Source organism: Mycena indigotica, assembly GCF_014461135.1.
Source record: "Mycena indigotica strain 171206Taipei chromosome Unknown Mind.scaff0007, whole genome shotgun sequence".
Classification (NCBI taxonomy): Eukaryota; Fungi; Basidiomycota; class Agaricomycetes; order Agaricales; family Mycenaceae; genus Mycena; species Mycena indigotica.
This window is the reverse complement of record NW_023503006.1, coordinates 4,862,926-4,882,141: the sequence shown is the minus strand read 5'-3', so window position 1 is coordinate 4,882,141 and position 19,216 is coordinate 4,862,926. Positions and strand designations below refer to the sequence as shown.

The following is a 19,216-nucleotide window of genomic DNA, read 5'->3' as shown; positions in this document are numbered from 1 at the left end:
TCCGAGAGCGAAGCAAGGCTCCGATGCATGCCTCATACTATCCATTTGGCGGCACTGAAGGTGAGATCAATTGCGCCTGCTTCGGCACTTCAAAAATTGATGTATCGTTAGCTCCTCGAAAGTATTGGCGCAGTTGAGAAGCCTCCGAAAAAGGCAAATGAAGACACTGATTCCTCATCGCCAAACTCCTGTTCGTATCAAGAGCATGTTTCCGAAGTCAAAGCGCAAGCGCCCAGTGACGACACCGACAACGACGACCCTTTTGCAGCGGAGCACGAGAAGGGGGATGACTTAGATGCAGCCCAGCGTGACGACGATGACTGGGATGAGGAAACCGAGGGCGCTGGCGAGACTGGCCAAGATTTGGCACCAAATGCGACACAAGCAACCGGCAATCTTTTACCGCCTACACCTTCGAATAAGGCGCTCCTTGGGGCCGTAAAAAAGGTGAGCACTAAACGTTGTTTGCGAGTCATTCACTTGAACTTTGCTAGCTTCGTCGAATTGTCCGTGCGGTTAGATCAAGCCCGCAGCGCCGTAAATCATGGCAGCGCGAGGTCCGAAACTCCATCGATGAAGGCACTACCACAGAAACCGATGTGTTGATGCTAATTTTGGATGTTCGGACGCGATGGTCATCAACGCAGCAAATGCTGAGTGCGTTCAACTCGTCAATTACTACAAATCCTCATCTTGATTATGTTACCAGGTCGAGCGTTGAAATTTCGGAGCGCTGTCGACAGCTTCGTTGACCGGACCCGAGAGCTACACCAGTTTGCATTGGACGATAGCGACTGGTCAGCAATTTCGCTCGTTTCGGAGTGGCTAGAGATGTTTCGTGATGCGACCGTTCAAATGTCGAAGACAAAGTATCCCATGCTGTCGACTACACATGCCGTCTTCCGAGGGCTTCAACTCCACATTCGCGACTGCCTGAGGGCCCTTCCCGATGATGTCTCACCACAGATCAAGCAGGGATTGGTCGACGCGCACACCAAACTTAGCGATTATTTCACCAAATTCGATATTTCCCCAATCTATACATGGGCTGCATGTGAGTAACATATTTGCATTGCTGTGAAATGCTCACGGAGAACTCATCACGCCGACAGTGCTTGATCCACGGATATCATACGAAGGAATTCAAGAAGACTACAGTGACGACACTCTCCTCCTCGCCTACCTTGAAACGGCCAAGGAACGGTTAGCAGACCGCTACGAGAAGCGATATGCGAAAAGCCATGATACACCCGCCAGTGTACCCTCACCGGCTCCCCAAGATACCTCAAACAGCAAGCCAATCCGCAGCTTTACAGCGCGACTTGAGAAACGCGATCAGGCAGTTGTCAATGAGTTGGAGTACTACTTCACGCTTCCGCGCGAAGACTTCAAAAAAATGTGACCCGATAGAGTGGTGGTATGCGCGTCGCCGTCAATTCCCTTGTTTGCATCGGATGGCCCTCGATATTCTCTCTATCCCTGGTGCGCTACTTATTTCAAGTCTGCCAACACATCAATAATTGCTGATCATCGTGAAAGGTTCGGCCGTTGCAGTTGAGCGCATTTTCTCTGGGGGCCGAGACACGATCAGTCTCTGACGTTCCAGTCTACAGCCTCAAACGATTCGCGGCCTGATGTTAGTAAAAAACCAGCTCCGTCAACGGCATCGGGAGATAAAGCAAAAATTAAATGAATAGACTCGGATACATTAGTAGCATCGAAATAGTTTAGTTTTTTTTGCATATGCCATGCCGTCTCCGTAAACCGTAATACGGCCTGACGGCGCCGTACCGTACCGTAAGGGCATTAAAATCGCGGGCTTACGGTACGGCATGGGGCCGTCCCGGCGCCGTCAGAGGCCGTACCGTACACGGCCGTAGCCGTATACGGTACGGTCTACAGCCCTAGCAGAATGAGGAACGGGCGCTAAAGACAACGTGGGCGCTAAAAGACGAGCGTTGGGGGCCTGGTGAAGAGAGGCGGGTGCTGCTGCCGGTGCTCGTGAGTCGTGTAGGAGGCGGTGCCGGCGCAGCAGAACAGGAGGGCGGCCAGCGCTATGGAGGCGGCCAGCGCTATAGAGGAAGAAGTGTTTTTTGTGATTAGTAATAGATTGTGTGACGAAGGGTGACGACCCGATTGACCCAACGATATTTGTGACATGTGTGACCAGGCATCGAAAATTAAGCCCTGGGTTATTCCCCAGGTTATTCCCCAGGTTATCATATGATGGGATCAAAATCTGCTCGGCGGGCGCGGCTCAGAAATGATGGCCTGGGTGCCCTGTGAGCTATTCAATGCATTAAATACTGGAGGGCAGCCTGGGTGGGAGGTGAGCCATATCTTATGCATTACATTCTGTGGACCCCACCCATATTCTATGCATAGATATAGGTATAGGAGCTGAGAATGGGGGAACGTCGAGGAGGACGGCGGTATGCGGGCCCGTTCGGGCCCGTACGGCCTTATGGCCCGGACGGCCCGACCCGAACCGTGACACAGGCTGGGGCTACGCCCCAGCTTCAAATGTTGTTTCACAATTTTTGGCAGACTAAACATGCCAATTTTATTCATGAGTTTATGAAATATCAAAGTCTGCATGCCCTTTATACTGATATTACAGCCAAGAACAACATCATGAATAGCCTTAGATTGGTTACATTCACATGACATCTGCTTAATATAAGAGTAATTAATTCTCAAGAGATTATATTTCAGGCATTTCCCCCTGAGCTTACTTCCCGGCATTTTTACTAGCTATTCCCAGTGCACCCAGTGGATGTTCTTTGGAATGCTTCTGCAGACTGAAGTTCATTACTCCAAACGCTCCAAAATAAAAATAAAAATAAAAAAAATTATATTTCAAAATAGCTACATTACTAAGATTAGGCAATAATAGTATTATCTAGGCATTTAAATATGCTGAAAATGAAAACTGCGATATACAAGGTGTTAACACAACAACTCGAGTGTCATACTAACTATAATGAGGTATTGACTGCTTTGATCCACAACAAGGGTTACATTACTGATGACTAATTTCCACCTGCTAGAGTCTTCTTAGTATTGTACAGGGTCTAATGAGCAAGATACTGCTTAGAGTCACTATGAGTCTTAGGGTTTTACCATGTTATTAAGCCCCAACCCCAGCAAAGATGCTCAAAGTGAGTATCTCACAGGATTAATCTTTGAATCATTTATTTTCATTTGTTTATTGTTTGGCAATCAGTCCAACAAAATGATTATTTAAATGTTTATTATCATTTACAAATGATTTCAAACTACTCTAAAATGATTGGAGTCCTAAATTGATCTGAGCTAAAAGACCGTATCCGCAAGTCAACCCCTTCTCGGACATGAAATCATTTTGGTTTCCTGTTGCTACAGCCTAAAATGGGGGGTTGTCCCGCCCCTTGTGCGCTACCTTATTGCCAGTCTCCGTGCAATGATATTCCAGCCTTATTTTTCAACACATTCCAAGTCATCCTACTGTGGCATCCTTCCACTATTATCAAGCCCGGTGGAATGCTGTACACTCAAACATTAGCTGTCCCCTCTGTGTCCCCGCTTCAATTGTCCCCGCCAAATCATCGCTCAGCACGCGCTCCGTCCCGGGGACCCACATCAACGCCAGCCTGAACCTCTCCGCAGACCCCAGTCTATCTCGTCGGATCAAAAAACTACGCAACACGTCGTCGCTAAATGCCCCACACGTCCAGAGCTGCAGCTCCTTCAGCTTCGGCAACAGCATTGTGTCGCCCGGGGCATCAACCCAATCGACAAGAAGTGCAGAAAAGAAGCTGTCGGTGATGAGTGGGGCAATCGGCAGTTCCTTGTCACCAATTGCAAGCGATTCGAGGGCCAAAAGACAGCCGAGGAGCTGGAGTAAATGGGCCTGCTTGATGTCGATGTCGACGATGTAGAGCTCGCGTAGGCCAATGCTCGCAGGGTAGAGCATCTGGAGGGCGGCATTGACTGGCCAGCTTAGCGAGTAAACGTCGTCGCTGGCATGAACGAGGAGGCTCGTCAGTTGTGGCATTGCCAGTGCGCTGAAGAAAAGGTCCAGCAGGGGAGCGATTGCCCCAGTATGGGAGAGAGACAGTTCCAGTGTCGAAATCTGCGACTCGTTCCGCCCTTTGTCCAGTAGCTTTCCGTGAAGCCGGTTGAGATCCGCTTGCGATGCAATGAGCATGAGGTCCAGAAATAGCGTGCTGCCCATCGGCAGCCTGTACATGAACTGCAGCAGGGAGGGAATGTCGTAGACGCCCAAAGGACCGAGCTTGACTCTCCGGAGGTGGAGCAGGGATAGTTTGGCGATGGGCCTAAGCGGGCCGGCATATTCGAGCTGCGTGAGCTTCTCCGCTGAGGCGAGGACGGCAACGAGGTGGTTTGGCGAAGGATCGACGAGAGAAAGACTGATGGGAAGCATCGGGTTATACACCGTCGGAACCCGCAGCTCCTTCAACCTTGGAAGCTGTCCCTTCAGCGGGCCAAAGTCGACCTGCATACTGGGTGGCACGTCAAGCGTGACGCTCTCCCAGCGACGGGACTCCGCAAAGATAAGCCGCAGAGGGGACTGCGGAAACTCCCCCATGGAGCGGACTGCCAACGTGAGGGGCAAGCTCTGACTACGCTGGAGAGCACGCTTGAGCAGCCACATCAACGTTTTGTGCTGGTCTGCTTCGCGCTTGATGCGGCCATTGAGGTTGAAGACGGGTCGGATGGGAAGTTGGAGGTACGCGTCCGCATGAAAGCCGTGTAGGTCGAGCGTTAGCTCGTTCCAGAGCGACGGCGTGCCCGCGATGATGATGCGGAAGCGGGAGCAGACTTGCTCAAGGGTGGCAAGGTCGCCGCCCGCGAGGGAATGGAGCGCAAGTTGGCGGGCGAAGGAGGGGTCGAGAGTCCCTAGTGAGGTATTGCGCACGTAGTTGTCGACGTCGGGCCTGAAGGCGAGGCAAAGGTGGAAAATTTGGGAGAGAGTTTCGGTGGGCAGATCGGTGAAGGCAGGCATGATGGTCGTGGAAAGCAAGGTTGGTCGTCAAAGCGCCGTAATCCAGGCGTTATATATACTAGCACTGCCAGTGCGCTTTGAATGTGGGACAGGCGTCCGTGACTCACGTGTCACAAACGAACAGGTGGCAATCTGGATGGACGATCGAAGAAAAGGATAAAGCAGATAGATATGACACACTGGCTGTACATGTAGGAATATTGAGCACGGGCCGGCGGTCTCCGGCTTGAAATTTCCTCCCGCATAGCCTGAGTACTAGTACTAGCATGTTCGTTCCGTGTCTTCAAGTTCCGCGACAAGGCATACGCCATTGTTCATGCTTGGACCAGCAGCTTGGTAACTGGTTCATGCGATAAGTTTGAAAGGGCACCAGAAATTGGAAGACGCGTTAACATACTAAGTATGCGGAAGGGAAGCGTTGAGGATTTCAATACTTCAAAGAGCTCGTACTCACCGTACTCACACCAGAGGCGCACAATCCTTCCTCCCAGCCGCGGGTTGCCGCAGTACCATTCGACGCAATTTTCCAGCAGGTGAGCCCGCAAAGTAGCTGGGAATGAGGCCATCCACGCACCAAGCGCACATGCCGGCTCGCTTGGATGCTCTCCGCGTATCGGGCTGGATGCGCGCGCTGCAGTGGGCGTCATCGTGGGGGCGCTGAGCAAGCGTGTGAGCGCTGATCGGCTTTCGGCTCCGTGTGACGTCGTGACGGATGCGTATCACGCCTTCTTCTGCCCCACGACGACGGGCGAGAGCGCTGTTTATGCGCGTCGTTTGCCGGCTTCGATATTCTGCGGTGCGTGTTGGTATGCACGTGTGGGCTGCTTACTTCGTGCGACAGAGGCTCTTACCGGCTCTACCCCCGGCATCAAAATTTGAATGCGTGGCGCAGATGTTGTGGATGCGTGTTTTCTGCCTGTGGCGGTCTCAACTCACTGGTGCGCCCTCCTTCTCTACTACTCCAGGTTACCGCTCACTATGTGTTTCGAAGTGTGCATTATGATGGAGTCCGAAGTTGCGCCACGAAGGACCATTTGATATGGTGCTAGTGCGTGAACGCCTAATGTTAGCCCTGGATCTAGCTGCCTCGTGGCAGCTCTCCGAGAACGACGGCACTTGAAGCTTCAGACTGCGCTCTCGCTTGCCTGCGTTTTCGAAGTAGAAGACGACCACTTACATGCCAGTGAACGGCGTTATGAAGTCCATTATGGCGGTTCTAGCTTCGTGAGTGGGCTGGTGCTCTCTTTCTTTCACTCCACCAACATCCCGCCAGACGACGCCGCCATGCTCACTTCAGACGCCTCCGACCAAGAGGAAATGAGCGAAAATGACCTGCGACAACTCCTCAGTGAAGGCCTCGAGGATGAAGCGCTGCTTACCCACGAAATCGAGTCCACGCTGGCCTTGCTGCACGACCTGCACGACCTATTGGGGCAGAAGAAACAGGAGAACACCGCTATTGCAGCCGCCCTCGCCGCCCTCCGCTCTCCCATCCAACGGCTCCCGGGGGAACTTCTGGAGGCGATATTCGAGCTGTGCGTTGTCGCGGACTCCACGGCGCTTACATACTTCACGAGTGACTCGAGGGTGGCGCCGCTTGTCCTTACGCACGTCTGCGCCGCATGGCGTCAGTTAACCTTCGGCTCGCTACGGCTCTGGAAGCATTGGTACTTCCGCGCAACACACACCCGATCCGATTTGGAACTGCTCACTCGGGTGATACCGTCTGGCCATCTTCAGTTGCACACGACGATCGTCCACACAGTCCAAGGGCCGAACTCCCGTGTCTCGCGCCGCAGACATAAGGGCATACCTGTGTTCGTCATTCAGGCTCTCCTAAGCATCCCGCAATTTGTTGCTGGGGTCCCCACTCTGGTCCTTGCCAAGGGCGCACTTTCGCCAACCGAGGAATTGGCCCGCCCGCCCCAGACGTTCAAAGAGCTCCGCGCGCTGACGATCGATCTCCACCGCTCTCCGCCCTTCCACCCGGACGCTGGTCAGACCCTCGACGCTTTTGCGGATGCTCCGCGGCTGACGAATCTCGACCTTACGCTCTCGCTTGGGGAAGCCCCTCCTGGCTCACTATTTGCGCCACATTTCCCCTGGGCCCAAATTCGCTCGCTGCGGCTGGCATTCCCAGGCAACGCGCTACCAATGGACTGGCGCGACCGTGGCGCGCTCCGCTCCATCCTCCACATCCTCTCCCGTTGCACCAATGTGAAGGAACTGACACTCTACGGCCTCTCCCCTCCGCTATTCATGGCGATGGTGGATCAACCGCCGCTCTGTGTCTTACCACTACTCACAAAGCTCGTCCTTCTCTTCACCGAAACGCTGGTGGTTCAGTTTCTCGTCCTGCCAAGACTACAGGAGCTCGTGCTGTCCTCGCCCAAGTCGCGCGGAGACCTCTTCCCTCTTGAGCGATTCCGCAGAAACTCCGAGGCCAGTCTGACGACGCTGCGGACGCTCGAAGTCCGCGGCCTCACGAGCCTCGGTTTGCATGTGCTCCGCACCACATTCATGAGCCCCGCAAGCCCGATCACCACCCTTCGCCTGCCTGACATTCAGGACACAAACGCGATCAACGCCCTAGTATCGTGGCAGGATGCGGACAGACCACTGCTCCTACCTGCGTTGACTTTCATTTTCATCGGAGCGCATAACGCCAGCGTCGTTCAAGATGGCGGGATCTCGATCCTCAAGATGATCCGCTCCCGGCTGGGTCCTCAGACGGGAGATACCAGCGGCAAAATAGCTGCCAGCGCCAGTGCTACTCTCTTGCGTGCAGAAGTGGCCCTCCCCGAGTCGGTGTGGCCCCGCACGGTGGAGGTTTGGGATGCAAAATGGGAACTAATCGCGTGCGGGGTGCTCCATCTTTCGGGTTCAATGTCGTAACTCCCACTTAGCTCATTTGCTTTATTGTAGTCAAGATAAATGGCTTTCAATTCCGCTTGGTTTGATTAAGTACTCTGGCACCAAATTTTCACTGACCAATCACTTGGTAAGTAAAGCCATGGAGACTTTGGAAGTTTGAACTTTGCGCCCTGGGCGCGACCGGTGGGATCATGATGGCTCTTCCTGGGCCAGGTTTTGCCGCCGTTGCACACCGAGAAAGAAGCCATGCGTTCGGGCAGACACCGCTGGTTGTTACCATGTCAGCGGGACAGCCTTGAATGATGTGACGCGTGTGACCCGCTTGCCAAAAACGTCGACGGAGAAGATACGTGGCTCTGCGCGCGGGGCATATCGGACGTTTCGCTACGACGGAACTGGTCACAGGCTATCCACACTGCATCCCACACCCGCAAATAAAGCTTCTCCGTCATTCGTCCTGGCAGTTGAGCTCTCCTCTCACGAGTATATACGAGTTTGGTGGGAGTGGGACTCGCGCCAGTCCCACTCCCAGTGCTGTTTGACAGCGGTTAAGCCGATTTGGTGGGACTTGTCCCATCAGAGTGGGACTCGATGCACATCATCTTTCTGATGTGTCGTGCGTGGATCATTGGGTTGCGGCGCCGGCCGCGACGGCCGGGGTTTTCCACCCCGGACCCCGACCAGGGCGTTGCCCTGGACCCACCCTGCCGGGGGCATCCGCTCGCCGCAGGGCCCGCTGCGCGGAGCATCGTCCGTCTTCCCTTCAATTTTTTCCGCCTTTTTGCATGACTCACTGTCTTTTAACTCTAGGTTGCGGCGCCGGCCGCGGCGGCCGGGGTTTTCCACCCCGGACCCCGACCAGGGCTTCGCCCCGGACCCCACGCTGCCGCGGGCTGCCGCTCGCCGCGGAGGCTCGCTGCGCGACGCCGGCTAAGTCTCTCTCCTGAGCTGGCATCAGCCGGCCTTGGAGACGATCACAGCAACCAGCCATGAATCCCACTTTGATAGCTGGAGTCCCACAGATTGGAAGGGAGTGGGACTGGCACGAGTCCCACTCCCACCATTCTCGTGTACCCTCTCCTCTCACCCTTCCCGGGCCAGCCCTCTCCTCATCTTAGTACCATGATCCCATGCACCCTGACAGGCCTCGACCCCGAATATGCGGGTCCTTACCTGTTAACGTACGTGGACGACGGAGACGACGAGTGGGCCTTTCCAGTTGCTCGAGAGATGGCATTGGAAATGCCAGATTTTGTGGACCTGCCAACATCGGAGACCACAGCCATCATCCAAGACGCGCTTCTCGCCAGCTTGGCCGCAGACGAAGGGGAACTCCCCACATGGATTCTAGACTACACAGGACGTTTCTCGCCCGAGTATAATGGGAAGGCAGACAACTTCTTTGGCACCGGGCTCCTGATTGAAAAGCATAGAGTGTCTCGCGTGCACCAGCATGGGTTTTGTTATAACGGCCCGAATAGGGCCGGCAGCTGGACCTCCGCCACGGTTTTGACCGACTCCCCTGGTGACTCGGAGGATGACTGGCGGTTCTTCTGCTGGGAACGACCATATCTTTATTACCGCCACTGGATTCAACTTAGCTTTAGATTGCCACGCAACGCCAATGTCGACGATGCCGCGTTTGCGACCCAATTATTTGATATTGTCAATAGCAACCACACAGACTGCTGTCACAGTGAGTAATTTCGCGCTCCTATTTGATCTTCATTACTCACTGCAACTTAGGCCATGCAGCTGATGCTCAAAGCAGGTATCAACTCAACGGACTTCTTCCATGTATAAGCTACGGCGGCATTGAAAAGCTGCAGTCCACAAATGAAGAAATTACCTTCATGCTCATCCGTGATAGCGTCAAGAGCACTGCCGCTGCCATCGTTGCAGGTGCAAGAGGCCGTGATCTGTGGGAGCCAATGGCGCTTGACTTCGGCGTCTGGATGACATGTCGGCCAGATAACTGGCCCGTATTCCAAGACCTTGTCGATGTCCCAACTACTGTCTTCCTGCCTGGAGGGCAGGAATCCACGATCCACACCCTCCCAGACGAGATACTCCTGGAGATTCTCGTCCACCTCCCGCTCCGTGATCTATTGGGCTTGCTTGTCTTGTCGCACGGTGTTGCACACACAATATCTCCGCTTCTCAACGAGATCTTGTGGTTTCATGTCCATCACGGCGTCTTGCACTGGCTTCTCCCTGTTGTTGCCGTCGATGGCGAAGTTCGGCGTTTGGGGCATTCGTTGAAGGGCGCTCCCACCACTTTTGAATCTATGAGCTTCCCATTCACAACATACCTACCTGCTTGTTTTTTATCGATTTCCATGCGAAATCGCGAGCGCTTTTGGAATATTTCACAGCAATTTGGAGCACATTTAGAAAGCAGCAGCTGAAATTAGTAGAAAGCAGTGTTACCAAATGATATGTTGTTTCTGTTCGGATCAAATGTCTGCAAATTGCCACTAGTAGTTCCATCAGCATTCCCGGAGCGGCATCTACACACTGGCCATTATCAATCACAACAAGCTAACGGGCATCACACCCCTCCGCTTACAGATGTGCACCCACAGTCTCCAGAGTAGCACTTAAGTATCGGAAGGTGTGTATGGATACTTTCAGGCTGGTTCCACTCCATTTTCTCTTCTCTCTCTTGCAAACTTCGGCCACTTCTCTTCTTCTTTTCATCTTCTTAGTAATCAGAATCACAATGAGACTCTCTATCATTGCACTCTGTCTTTTTCTTGCTCTAGAAGTTCCGGCAGTGCCGGTTCTGGGGGTTCATAAAACTTTGTCTATTGGCAATAAGGTGTGTTGGGTTGAGGTCGACCTTTCAATGATATCTTAACAATATGTGATCTGGCAGATTGTTGGCTCTCATTCCCAAGCAAATAGTCCTATTGCAGTCAAAAAAGCAGGTGTAGTAGTATCCAGGCCCAAGACTGGTTCCAAAGTGGGGTCAAACAAAGTAAGACAGTTGATATTCATACTAATAATTACTCAACCCTACTTCTCAGAGTACAAAGTCTACCAGTGTGGGCATTGGAATCAATAGCCATAGAAAAAGCGCAGTAAGTACATTTATATGCAGCTGTTCAATGTTTAGACTGGTGCAGGTTAAAGCCAGTCCTATCCAGTCAGTTCCTATTAGGACAGTGTCCCAGGTCAAATCAAATGCACCAGCTCAAACCACTAATGGAGTAAAGCAAGGCAAGCCAATAACATATATCACAGAGGTCAGATACTAAATTAAATGCCAGCATCATGTAAAAAAGATCAACCTCCACAGCTCTCAGGAGCAAGTTCAGGGACCTCAGATATATGCAAACAACAGATCTTACAGACTCAAATTCTTGGGTTCCCACGCTTCTCACTTCGCACCCAAGGAGGCTCTCTTCTATGTGGTGCAAAGGCCCATTTCTATGACTATATAGATGATCATACTACAGTGATATTGACTGTGAGTATCATATTTCAAGATATTCAATTCAGTTTTAATTTTGATCAGGAGATCAAGTTTGATAGGAAAAAGCTTGTAAAATTTACTGCACCTCCTAACACAACTTGTGGTATGAGCTGACCAGTTGATTTTTTTTCATATATTCAACTGATTAACTTTTTTGTTTCAGATCACATCCTTGAATTGAATGTACTTCAAGATGTGTTAGAGGCCCCTGGGGGTGTTTGTGATGCAATAGGCCAACAACTACAGGCTTCTGTGCAAGCAGACCCTGATCTACAAGTGCTAACACAGTCTCAGATTGATGCACTCAGTTTGTCAGGGGAACCCCCGCTTCGGCCTCCTTCGGACCCTCCGAACGCATCCGAGGCGCATCCGACCGGCGCCCCCTCGGACGCTCCGACCCACCCCGACCATCGTCCACGGCCTCCTTCGCCCGCACAATCACCGATCCGTCAAGACCCTCCCAACGATCACCTTGGGACAGAGCCTGCGACGCCGCTCAGGCCTTCTGCGCTCTACGTCGGCAGTTACGGACGACCAGTATATAGTTGGCGCCCTAGCAGGCGGACCCTTAGAGTTTCTTCTCTTTGGATCCTCCCCTGCTAGGTCGGTCCCTCCGTGTATTTCCCGTAGCTTTTATTCACCCTTTGGATCCTCCCCTGCTAGGCTTTCGTCGGGAGTCTCCAGGGTTGCCCTTACAGCAGAAGAAACTCTCTACGGGATTAACCGGTCAAGATTGCCAGGTTTGGTGCTGACTCAGGCTCGGAGTACGAGTCCGTACCCCCCTCGTCACCGCCCCTGCCACTTGACCCCTCCTCCTCTGCTCTTGTCGTCTTTACGCCCGCTATGTCTACCGGAGCTGCTCCGGACGCTGACGCGCGCATGGACGCACTTGAGGCGAAACTAGACAACCTCACCAATCTCCTCACCCACCTTGCTTCCCAGGCTTCCGCTGCCGCACCACCTCCGGCAGCTCCCGAACCGCCCGGCATCTCCGAATGCCCCGACGGGATGCGTTATTTGGTGACATTACTGTCGCCTAAAACTGGTCTTACGACCAAACCCCCCCGTTTGCGTTTAACGGAGATCGCAAACGCGGCCGCGCCTTCCTATACGCGGTCAAAACCTACGCCGGCTTGCCCCGGAGGCCTTCGTAGTTAACGGAGAGCCGAGCGAAGAAAAGGCCGTCCGCTACGCCATGTCCTATATGGCGGAGGGACCTGCTCAGCAATGGGCAGAGCGTCATGGGAGCAAAAACCCCTTCCCCTTCCCTCGGTGGAGCCAGTTCCTCTCCGAGTTTCGCCTTCGGTTCGTCGAGGAGAACGAACAGGACCTCGCGCTCGCTAAGTTGGAAAGCGGGGTTATCACATGGGAACGCGGGATGTCTACGGATATACCGACGACTTCGAGGACTTGATGGACCTCGCTGGCTTCAAGACGCGTTGGTTAAGGTAACCAAGTACCGCCACGGACTTGACCCCTTGATCAACAACGGCATCACCTCTTCGAACGACCCCCCAGACCTCCGTGACTATCTAGGCTGGCGCACTCGGGCTTTCCGACAATATGAAGCCCTGGTGCGAGCGAAGCTCATTAAGGGAACGGCTACCCCTGGACCGCTTCGGGAGCTCCGCGGGCGCCTTCCCCATCACTCGTTCGGCAACTCCGTTCCCCATCCGCCCGGTGGCCGCACCTGCGCCACCCGCGGCCCTGCGCCCCGTCCCGGTACCTCCGGCTCCCGTCCCTATGGAGTTGGATCGTACTAGGGCTCGGGCGCCCCTCGTCGAGCCTGCTTCAGATGCGGCGACCCCAATCACTTGGCTCGGGACTGTCCGCTCCCCGCCCGATGTTCGCCATATGGACATCCTCGACGAGGTGATCCAGCAACTTGGCGATGAGATGCTAGGAGAGCTACTTGCGCGGTTGTCCGACACCGCGGCCTTAGCAGAAGCGCATTCGGAGGCTCCGGCAGAGGATTTTGTCCCCGCGACGAGTGACTGGTGTGCCCTCGTTCGCGTCCCATAAATCGTTTCACTTGTTTGTATGATGAATCAACTCCCTTGCCTTACAACGAGCCTGAAACGAAAGACGCACCCCCGCCCCTCCGAAGCCCCCCGTTCGGATACGCCGACTTGCCTGGGAGAAAAAGCTACCTGGCAGTTATACCATCTCTGCCGCTCCTGACGTTAACTCGCTGCACCTCCCCCTTGAACTTGAGTCCACTGCGAACGCGCTCAAGCTCTCCCTCTCGGGTCTGGTCGACTGCGGAGCCACTTGGACTTTATCGACACAGAATACGTCCAACCGAAACAACGTGCCAGTCCGAAATCTCTCAGTACCCATACCGGTCTACAATGTCGACGGCACCCCCAATGATGCTGGGTCTATTCGCCAAATCGCGGACCTGGTCCTACGATACAACGGACACTCCGAACGCGTTCAGCTGGCTGTAACCCACCTTGGGAAACAGGACTTGATACTCGGGTACTCCTGGCTCAAAAAGCATAACCCCGAGATCAACTGGGAAACAAAGGAGGTGAAAATGAGCCGCTGCCCCCGAAGCTGCTCCACCTGCCGCGACGAGGAACGGACCGAGCGCGCTGAGGTTCGCCGCCTCCGACTCCTTAAATCGCGCTTACTTGCGGGCGCCTTCCCCACCGTTTGCGCTATCGATATCGCTGGCCCAGACGATGCCGACGACGAACTCGGAGCTCCTTCGGACCCTCCGGAGCGCTCACCAGACCTTGACGACGACGAGCATCTTGAAGACGGCGACCGCATCTTCTACACCTCCTTTCGCCCAATCGAGGAGATTCGCGCTGGGAGCACCGTGTCCCAACGCCTTGCAGAGGCCTTCGCCCGTAACTCGGCCCCCCCGCCTTCGGAGATTCCGGACTGGGCCAAGGAGTTCCAAGACGTCTTTGACAAGGAGTCCTTCGACACGTTACCAGAGCGGAGGGCTTGGGACCACGCTATCGAACCCGTCCCCGACGCGAAGCCCGCTAATTGCAAGGTGTATCCGATCTCCCCCTTGAACAGCGCGAACTTGACGAGTTCATCGAGGAGGGACTTGCCACAGGCCGTATCCGCCCTTCGAAATCTCCGATGGCTTCCCCGTCTTCTTCGTTAAGAAAAAGGACGGAGGACTTCGGTTTGTCCAGGACTACCGCGCCCTCAACGCAATGACGATTAAGAACCGGTACCCCCTCCCGTTGATTAATGACCTTATCAACAGGCTTAAGGGCGCCCGTTACTTCACCAAACTCGACGTTCGCTGGGGCTTTAATAACGTCCGGATTAAAGAAGGAGACGAGTGGAAGGCAGCCTTTCGGACCAACCGAGGGTTGTTCGAACCTTTGGTGATGTATTTTGGCCTGACGAACTCCCCCGACTTTCCAAACGATGATGAATGACATTTTCCAGGATCTCATTCTCTCAGGAGACGTCATGATCTACCTCGACGATATCCTTATCGCGCATTCGGACCTCCGTAAGCACCGCGAGATCGTCCGCGAAGTCCTTCGGCGACTCCGAATGCACAAGCTGTACCTTCGCAAGGAGAAGTGCGACTTGAGAAATCGTCAATCGAGTACCTGGGGGTTATCATCTCTCACAACCACGTCGAAATGGATCCCGTTAAGGTTGCCGGAGTCTCCGCATGGCCTCCGCCCGAGAACAAGAAGGACGTCCAGCAGTTCCTGGGGTTTGCTAATTTCTACCGCAGGTTCATTCGGGATTTCTCGGCCCTAGCGCAACCCCTCTTCGCGCCACCAAGAAAGACCAGAAATGGACCTGGGGAGACGCCGAAGCCGCCGCCTTTCAAGCTATCAAAGACGCGGTCGTCTCAGAGCCCGTCTTAGCGATCCCGGACGACTCCCGGCCTTTCCGACTTGAAGCAGACAGCTCAGATTATGCGACGGGGCGGTTCTTTCACAACAATCCGCCCCGGACGGGAAGTGGCACCCTGTAGCGTTCTATTCCAAAAAGCTTAAATGATGTCCAGCGCAACTACGAGATTCACGACAAGGAGATGCTCGCGATCATCCGCGCACTCGAGGAGTATCGGCATTTCCTCGAGGGTGCCGCGCATCCGGTCGAGATCTGGACTGACCATAAGAATTTGGAGTATTTCCGAAAGGCACAGCACCTTAACCGTCGGCAAGCCCGATGGTCGTTGTACCTTTCCAGGTTTGACTTTACGCTGCACCACGTCCCAGGTCGCCAGATGGGCCGTCCCCGATGCTCTCTCTCGCCGGCCCGACCACGGTATCTCCGACGACAACTCGGATGTCACCCTCTTACGCCCGAACTGTTCCACGTTCGCGCTTGAGGCCGTCACCGTCTCTGGGCCTGGCTCCGAACTTGTCCAGGGACATCAAGGAAGCGCTATCCGGTGAGCCTGACCTAGAGGAGCCCGTCGCGCTTGCGGCCCGGCAACTCTTGAAGGTCCGAGGTCAAGTTCGGGGCCCCCGCTCATCATGTTCGGACGAGTGGGCCGTCTCCGGCGACCTCCTGTACTTCCGCGGCAAGGTTGTAGTCCCTAAAGACAAGGACCTAAGGAGGCGCATCATCGAGCTCTGCCACGATACGCGAGTCGCCAGACACGCCGGGCGGTTCAAGACCTTAGAGTTGGTTTCGCGCAACTACTGGTGGCCGCAGATGTCTCGCCATATCGGACGCTACGTCGCGACCTGCGACTTATGCTGCCGCACGGCCCCTCCGAAGGCTTCCGCATGGAGAGCTCCATCCGACCGAAGTCCCGCCCGAACGTTGGCACACTGTCACTGTAGACTTCATTGTCGAGCTGCCCGAGGCCCACGGGTATGACGCGGTTATGGTAGTGGTCGACGCCCTCGGAAAGCGCGCCCACTTCACTGAGTGCCATACGACAATAGACGCGGTCGGAGCTGCCCGCTTGTACTATCGGAACGTCTGGAGGCACCACGGAACCCCCGAGAAGTACATTTCGGACCGTGGCTCGCAGTTCATCGCTGACTTCACGCGCGAACTCTGGCGCTTAATTGGCGTCAAACCGGCTACCTCCACGGCTTACCACCCGCAAACCGACGGACAAACCGAGCGCGTTAACCAAGAGCTCGAGCAGTACATCCGGATCTTCACCAACTACCAACAAGACGACTGGGACGAGCTTATCCCTGCCGCTGAGTTCGCCTATAACAACCACGTTCACTCCTCCACTCAACAGGTACCCTTTATGACGGACACTGGCCGGCTTCCCGAATGGGTTTCGAGCCAGGCGCCCGCTCAGAGTTGGAGTCGGTAAACGAAGTTTCGCGATCGGATAGCTAACGGCGTCTCCGAGGCAAAGGCCGCACTCGTTAAAGCCAAAGACGAGTATAAACGGTACTACGATCGGAAACGTTCGGACGCTCCGAAGATTCAAGTTGGTGATAAGGTTTGGTTGGACGCCTCTGACATTAGAACGACTCGGCCCTCCGAGAAGTTCTCCCACAAGCGCCTTGGACCGTTCAAGGTGCTCGCAGAGGTTAGCAAAGGTGCCTACAAGCTAGACCTCCCCCCGCGTTACTCCAAGCTCCACCCCGTCTTCCCCGTTGTTAAGCTCGAGCCCGCTCAGGACGACCCCTTCGACGGACGACCCGGCTACGACGAACCGCCCCCCGAACTAGAGGACGGAGTTCCCGAATGGGAAGTCGAGGAAATCTTGGATGCCAGGATAAGGTATAAGCGTCTTAACTATTTCGTCAGGTGGAAAGGCTACGATGCTTCACACGACTCGTGGGTTCGGTTCGACCGTGTCTTTGCGCCAGACAAGATTGCGGACTTCTATCGGAGATACCCGGGTAAACCACGGCACATCGCCTCAGCAACCTTCGACTCGCTGCCCTTCCGTATTATGCGTCGGCCACGCCGCATTCAAAGGGGGGGTGATGTCAGGGGAACCCCCCCGGCCTCCTTCGGACCCTCCGAACGCATCCGAGGCGCATCCGACCGGCGCCCCTCGGACGCTCCGACCCACCCCGACCATCGTCCCACGGCCTCCTTCGCCCGCACAATCACCGATCCGTCAAGACCCTCCCAACGATCACCTTGGGACAGAGCCTGCGACGCCGCTCAGGCCTTCTGCGCCTCGTCGGCAGTTACGGACGACCAGTATATAGTTGGCGCCCTAGCAGGCGGACCCTTAGAGTTTCTTCTCTTTGGATCCTCCCCTGCTAGGTCGGTCCCTCCGTGTATTTCCCGTAGCTTTTATTCACCCTTTGGATCCTCCCCTGCTAGGCTTTCGTCGGAGTCTCCAGGGTTGCCCTTACACAGTTCTGCTGAGAGTGCAAAACGGAAAACTGCTATTGCCAAGCACACCCAAACTATCAAGACACTTCTAAATCCAATCATCAAGGCAGCCAATGATAAGAACCTGAATGTGGCATATGCTCTTGGGTGTCCATTGGAGAAGGAGGTAATAATTCAATTGTGTAGTATTCTCATGCTAACACATACTCCTTGTAGAAGACCTTAGTTATAGCCAATATAACAGGCAAAGCAACAAGTCTTGTCATCCCTCCTGATATAGGGATCCCACCTCCTCCTCCAGCCACTACTAGAAATAGAGTGACAGCTGTAAAGGATTATCTGGCACGTACATCCAATGGACAAGACAAGCCTGATGGCCCCAATTCACTACTGGTGGCGGACAATTTGGACAAAGCTATCAAATTGAATTTTGTAAGCCATTTAAGTTGCATTTGAATTTGATCCTGAAGAACTACAGCCTAGCTTGACAACAACAAGAACTGTAAAAGCAGACTGGATCCGGATTCTAGCTGCTGCGCAGGCTCTTCAGCTTCCTTAGATTGCTGGAATGAGGCACTTGTGCAAAAATATATAACTTAGCATAGGACTGTACCAGTTCAATATATTTATCAAGGGAGTCCAGACTATGACACCCATCCTTTTTGTTAAGTGCCATGCACGAACCGAAAGGAAGTAACGGAAAGTCCGAAGCAGAACCGAGTGGCTATCGCAACACTATATTGGAGTGAGCAACTACACGTCTTGCAGGCCGAAAGCAAGTCTGAACAAATACGTAAACTCCTGCGGATACGTTCGGAGAAGCCAAAGGCGATAAGGCTTAGAATGCGGGAAGGAGTCGGATGAGAGCGGAGAGTGAGGCAAGAAACGTTAATAATGAAACTGAAGTACAGGAGTGTAGAGTACGAGTATTTATACTAAGTGGTAAGCATAAGGCATATGACCTCGCAGGGAGATCCGATGTGGTCTGCAGGATCTCCCTGCGGGTTAAGTACAAAGGCATAGTAAGTAAGGGGAACAAGAAGACATACACGAGGCAAAGGAAACAAGGCGAACGCCTAAAGGATATAAGTAAACAAACACAAGTCCATGGGTAAAGATCCGAGTTGATGGTTGGGGGGACCGAACAGGTCTGAGGGAGTCTGCATGCAGATTAACTGTTTGAAGGGAAACACTCAGATACCTTAATCGCGTAAAAACCCTGTTACACTCCAAGGATAACCTCGGAGCCTCCGAAGATGCACGGGATATAACACTTTTCCTTTTTGTCACCCAAACAGTTTTTTCTGCAACTTATTATATCATTTCGATCAAGTGTCTGGATTATATGTTACATGGTGGCCTGGACAGGACTTATTTGTGGGAAATAGCTTAAGTTGGATAAAAGAAATTCAGAATCTATTACTGTGGACAGGTCAGATTTTAACCTTGTACACATTCTGGAGGGCTGTGATTGTGGACAGAGTGCCTTCCACGTTACATGGCCTGGAAACTTGATTGAAATGATACAGTAGTATGAGAAACAACCATAATGTATGTTTGGTCTGGTAAAATGGGGGGGGGAGGCTGAG

General features: G+C 53.7%; 2 protein-coding genes across 2 annotated transcripts; one reads left to right on the top strand and one right to left on the bottom strand.

Annotated features, from left to right (window-relative positions):
- Nucleotides 1-3,508: 3,508 nt before the first annotated feature.
- MIND_00902500 (uncharacterized protein) lies at nucleotides 3,509-5,008 on the bottom strand (the record flags this gene model as incomplete). The annotated part of the gene is made up of 1 exon (XM_037365667.1): nucleotides 3,509-5,008. The coding sequence occupies one exon, from the start codon at nucleotides 5,006-5,008 to the stop codon at nucleotides 3,509-3,511; it is 1,500 nt and encodes a 499-aa protein (XP_037218909.1).
- A 1,284-nt stretch (nucleotides 5,009-6,292) lies between these two features.
- MIND_00902400 (F-box domain-containing protein) lies at nucleotides 6,293-7,903 on the top strand (the record flags this gene model as incomplete). The annotated part of the gene is made up of 1 exon (XM_037365666.1): nucleotides 6,293-7,903. One exon carries the CDS (start codon nucleotides 6,293-6,295, stop codon nucleotides 7,901-7,903), a length of 1,611 nt encoding a protein of 536 aa, XP_037218908.1.
- Between the last annotated feature and the right edge of the window lie 11,313 nt (nucleotides 7,904-19,216).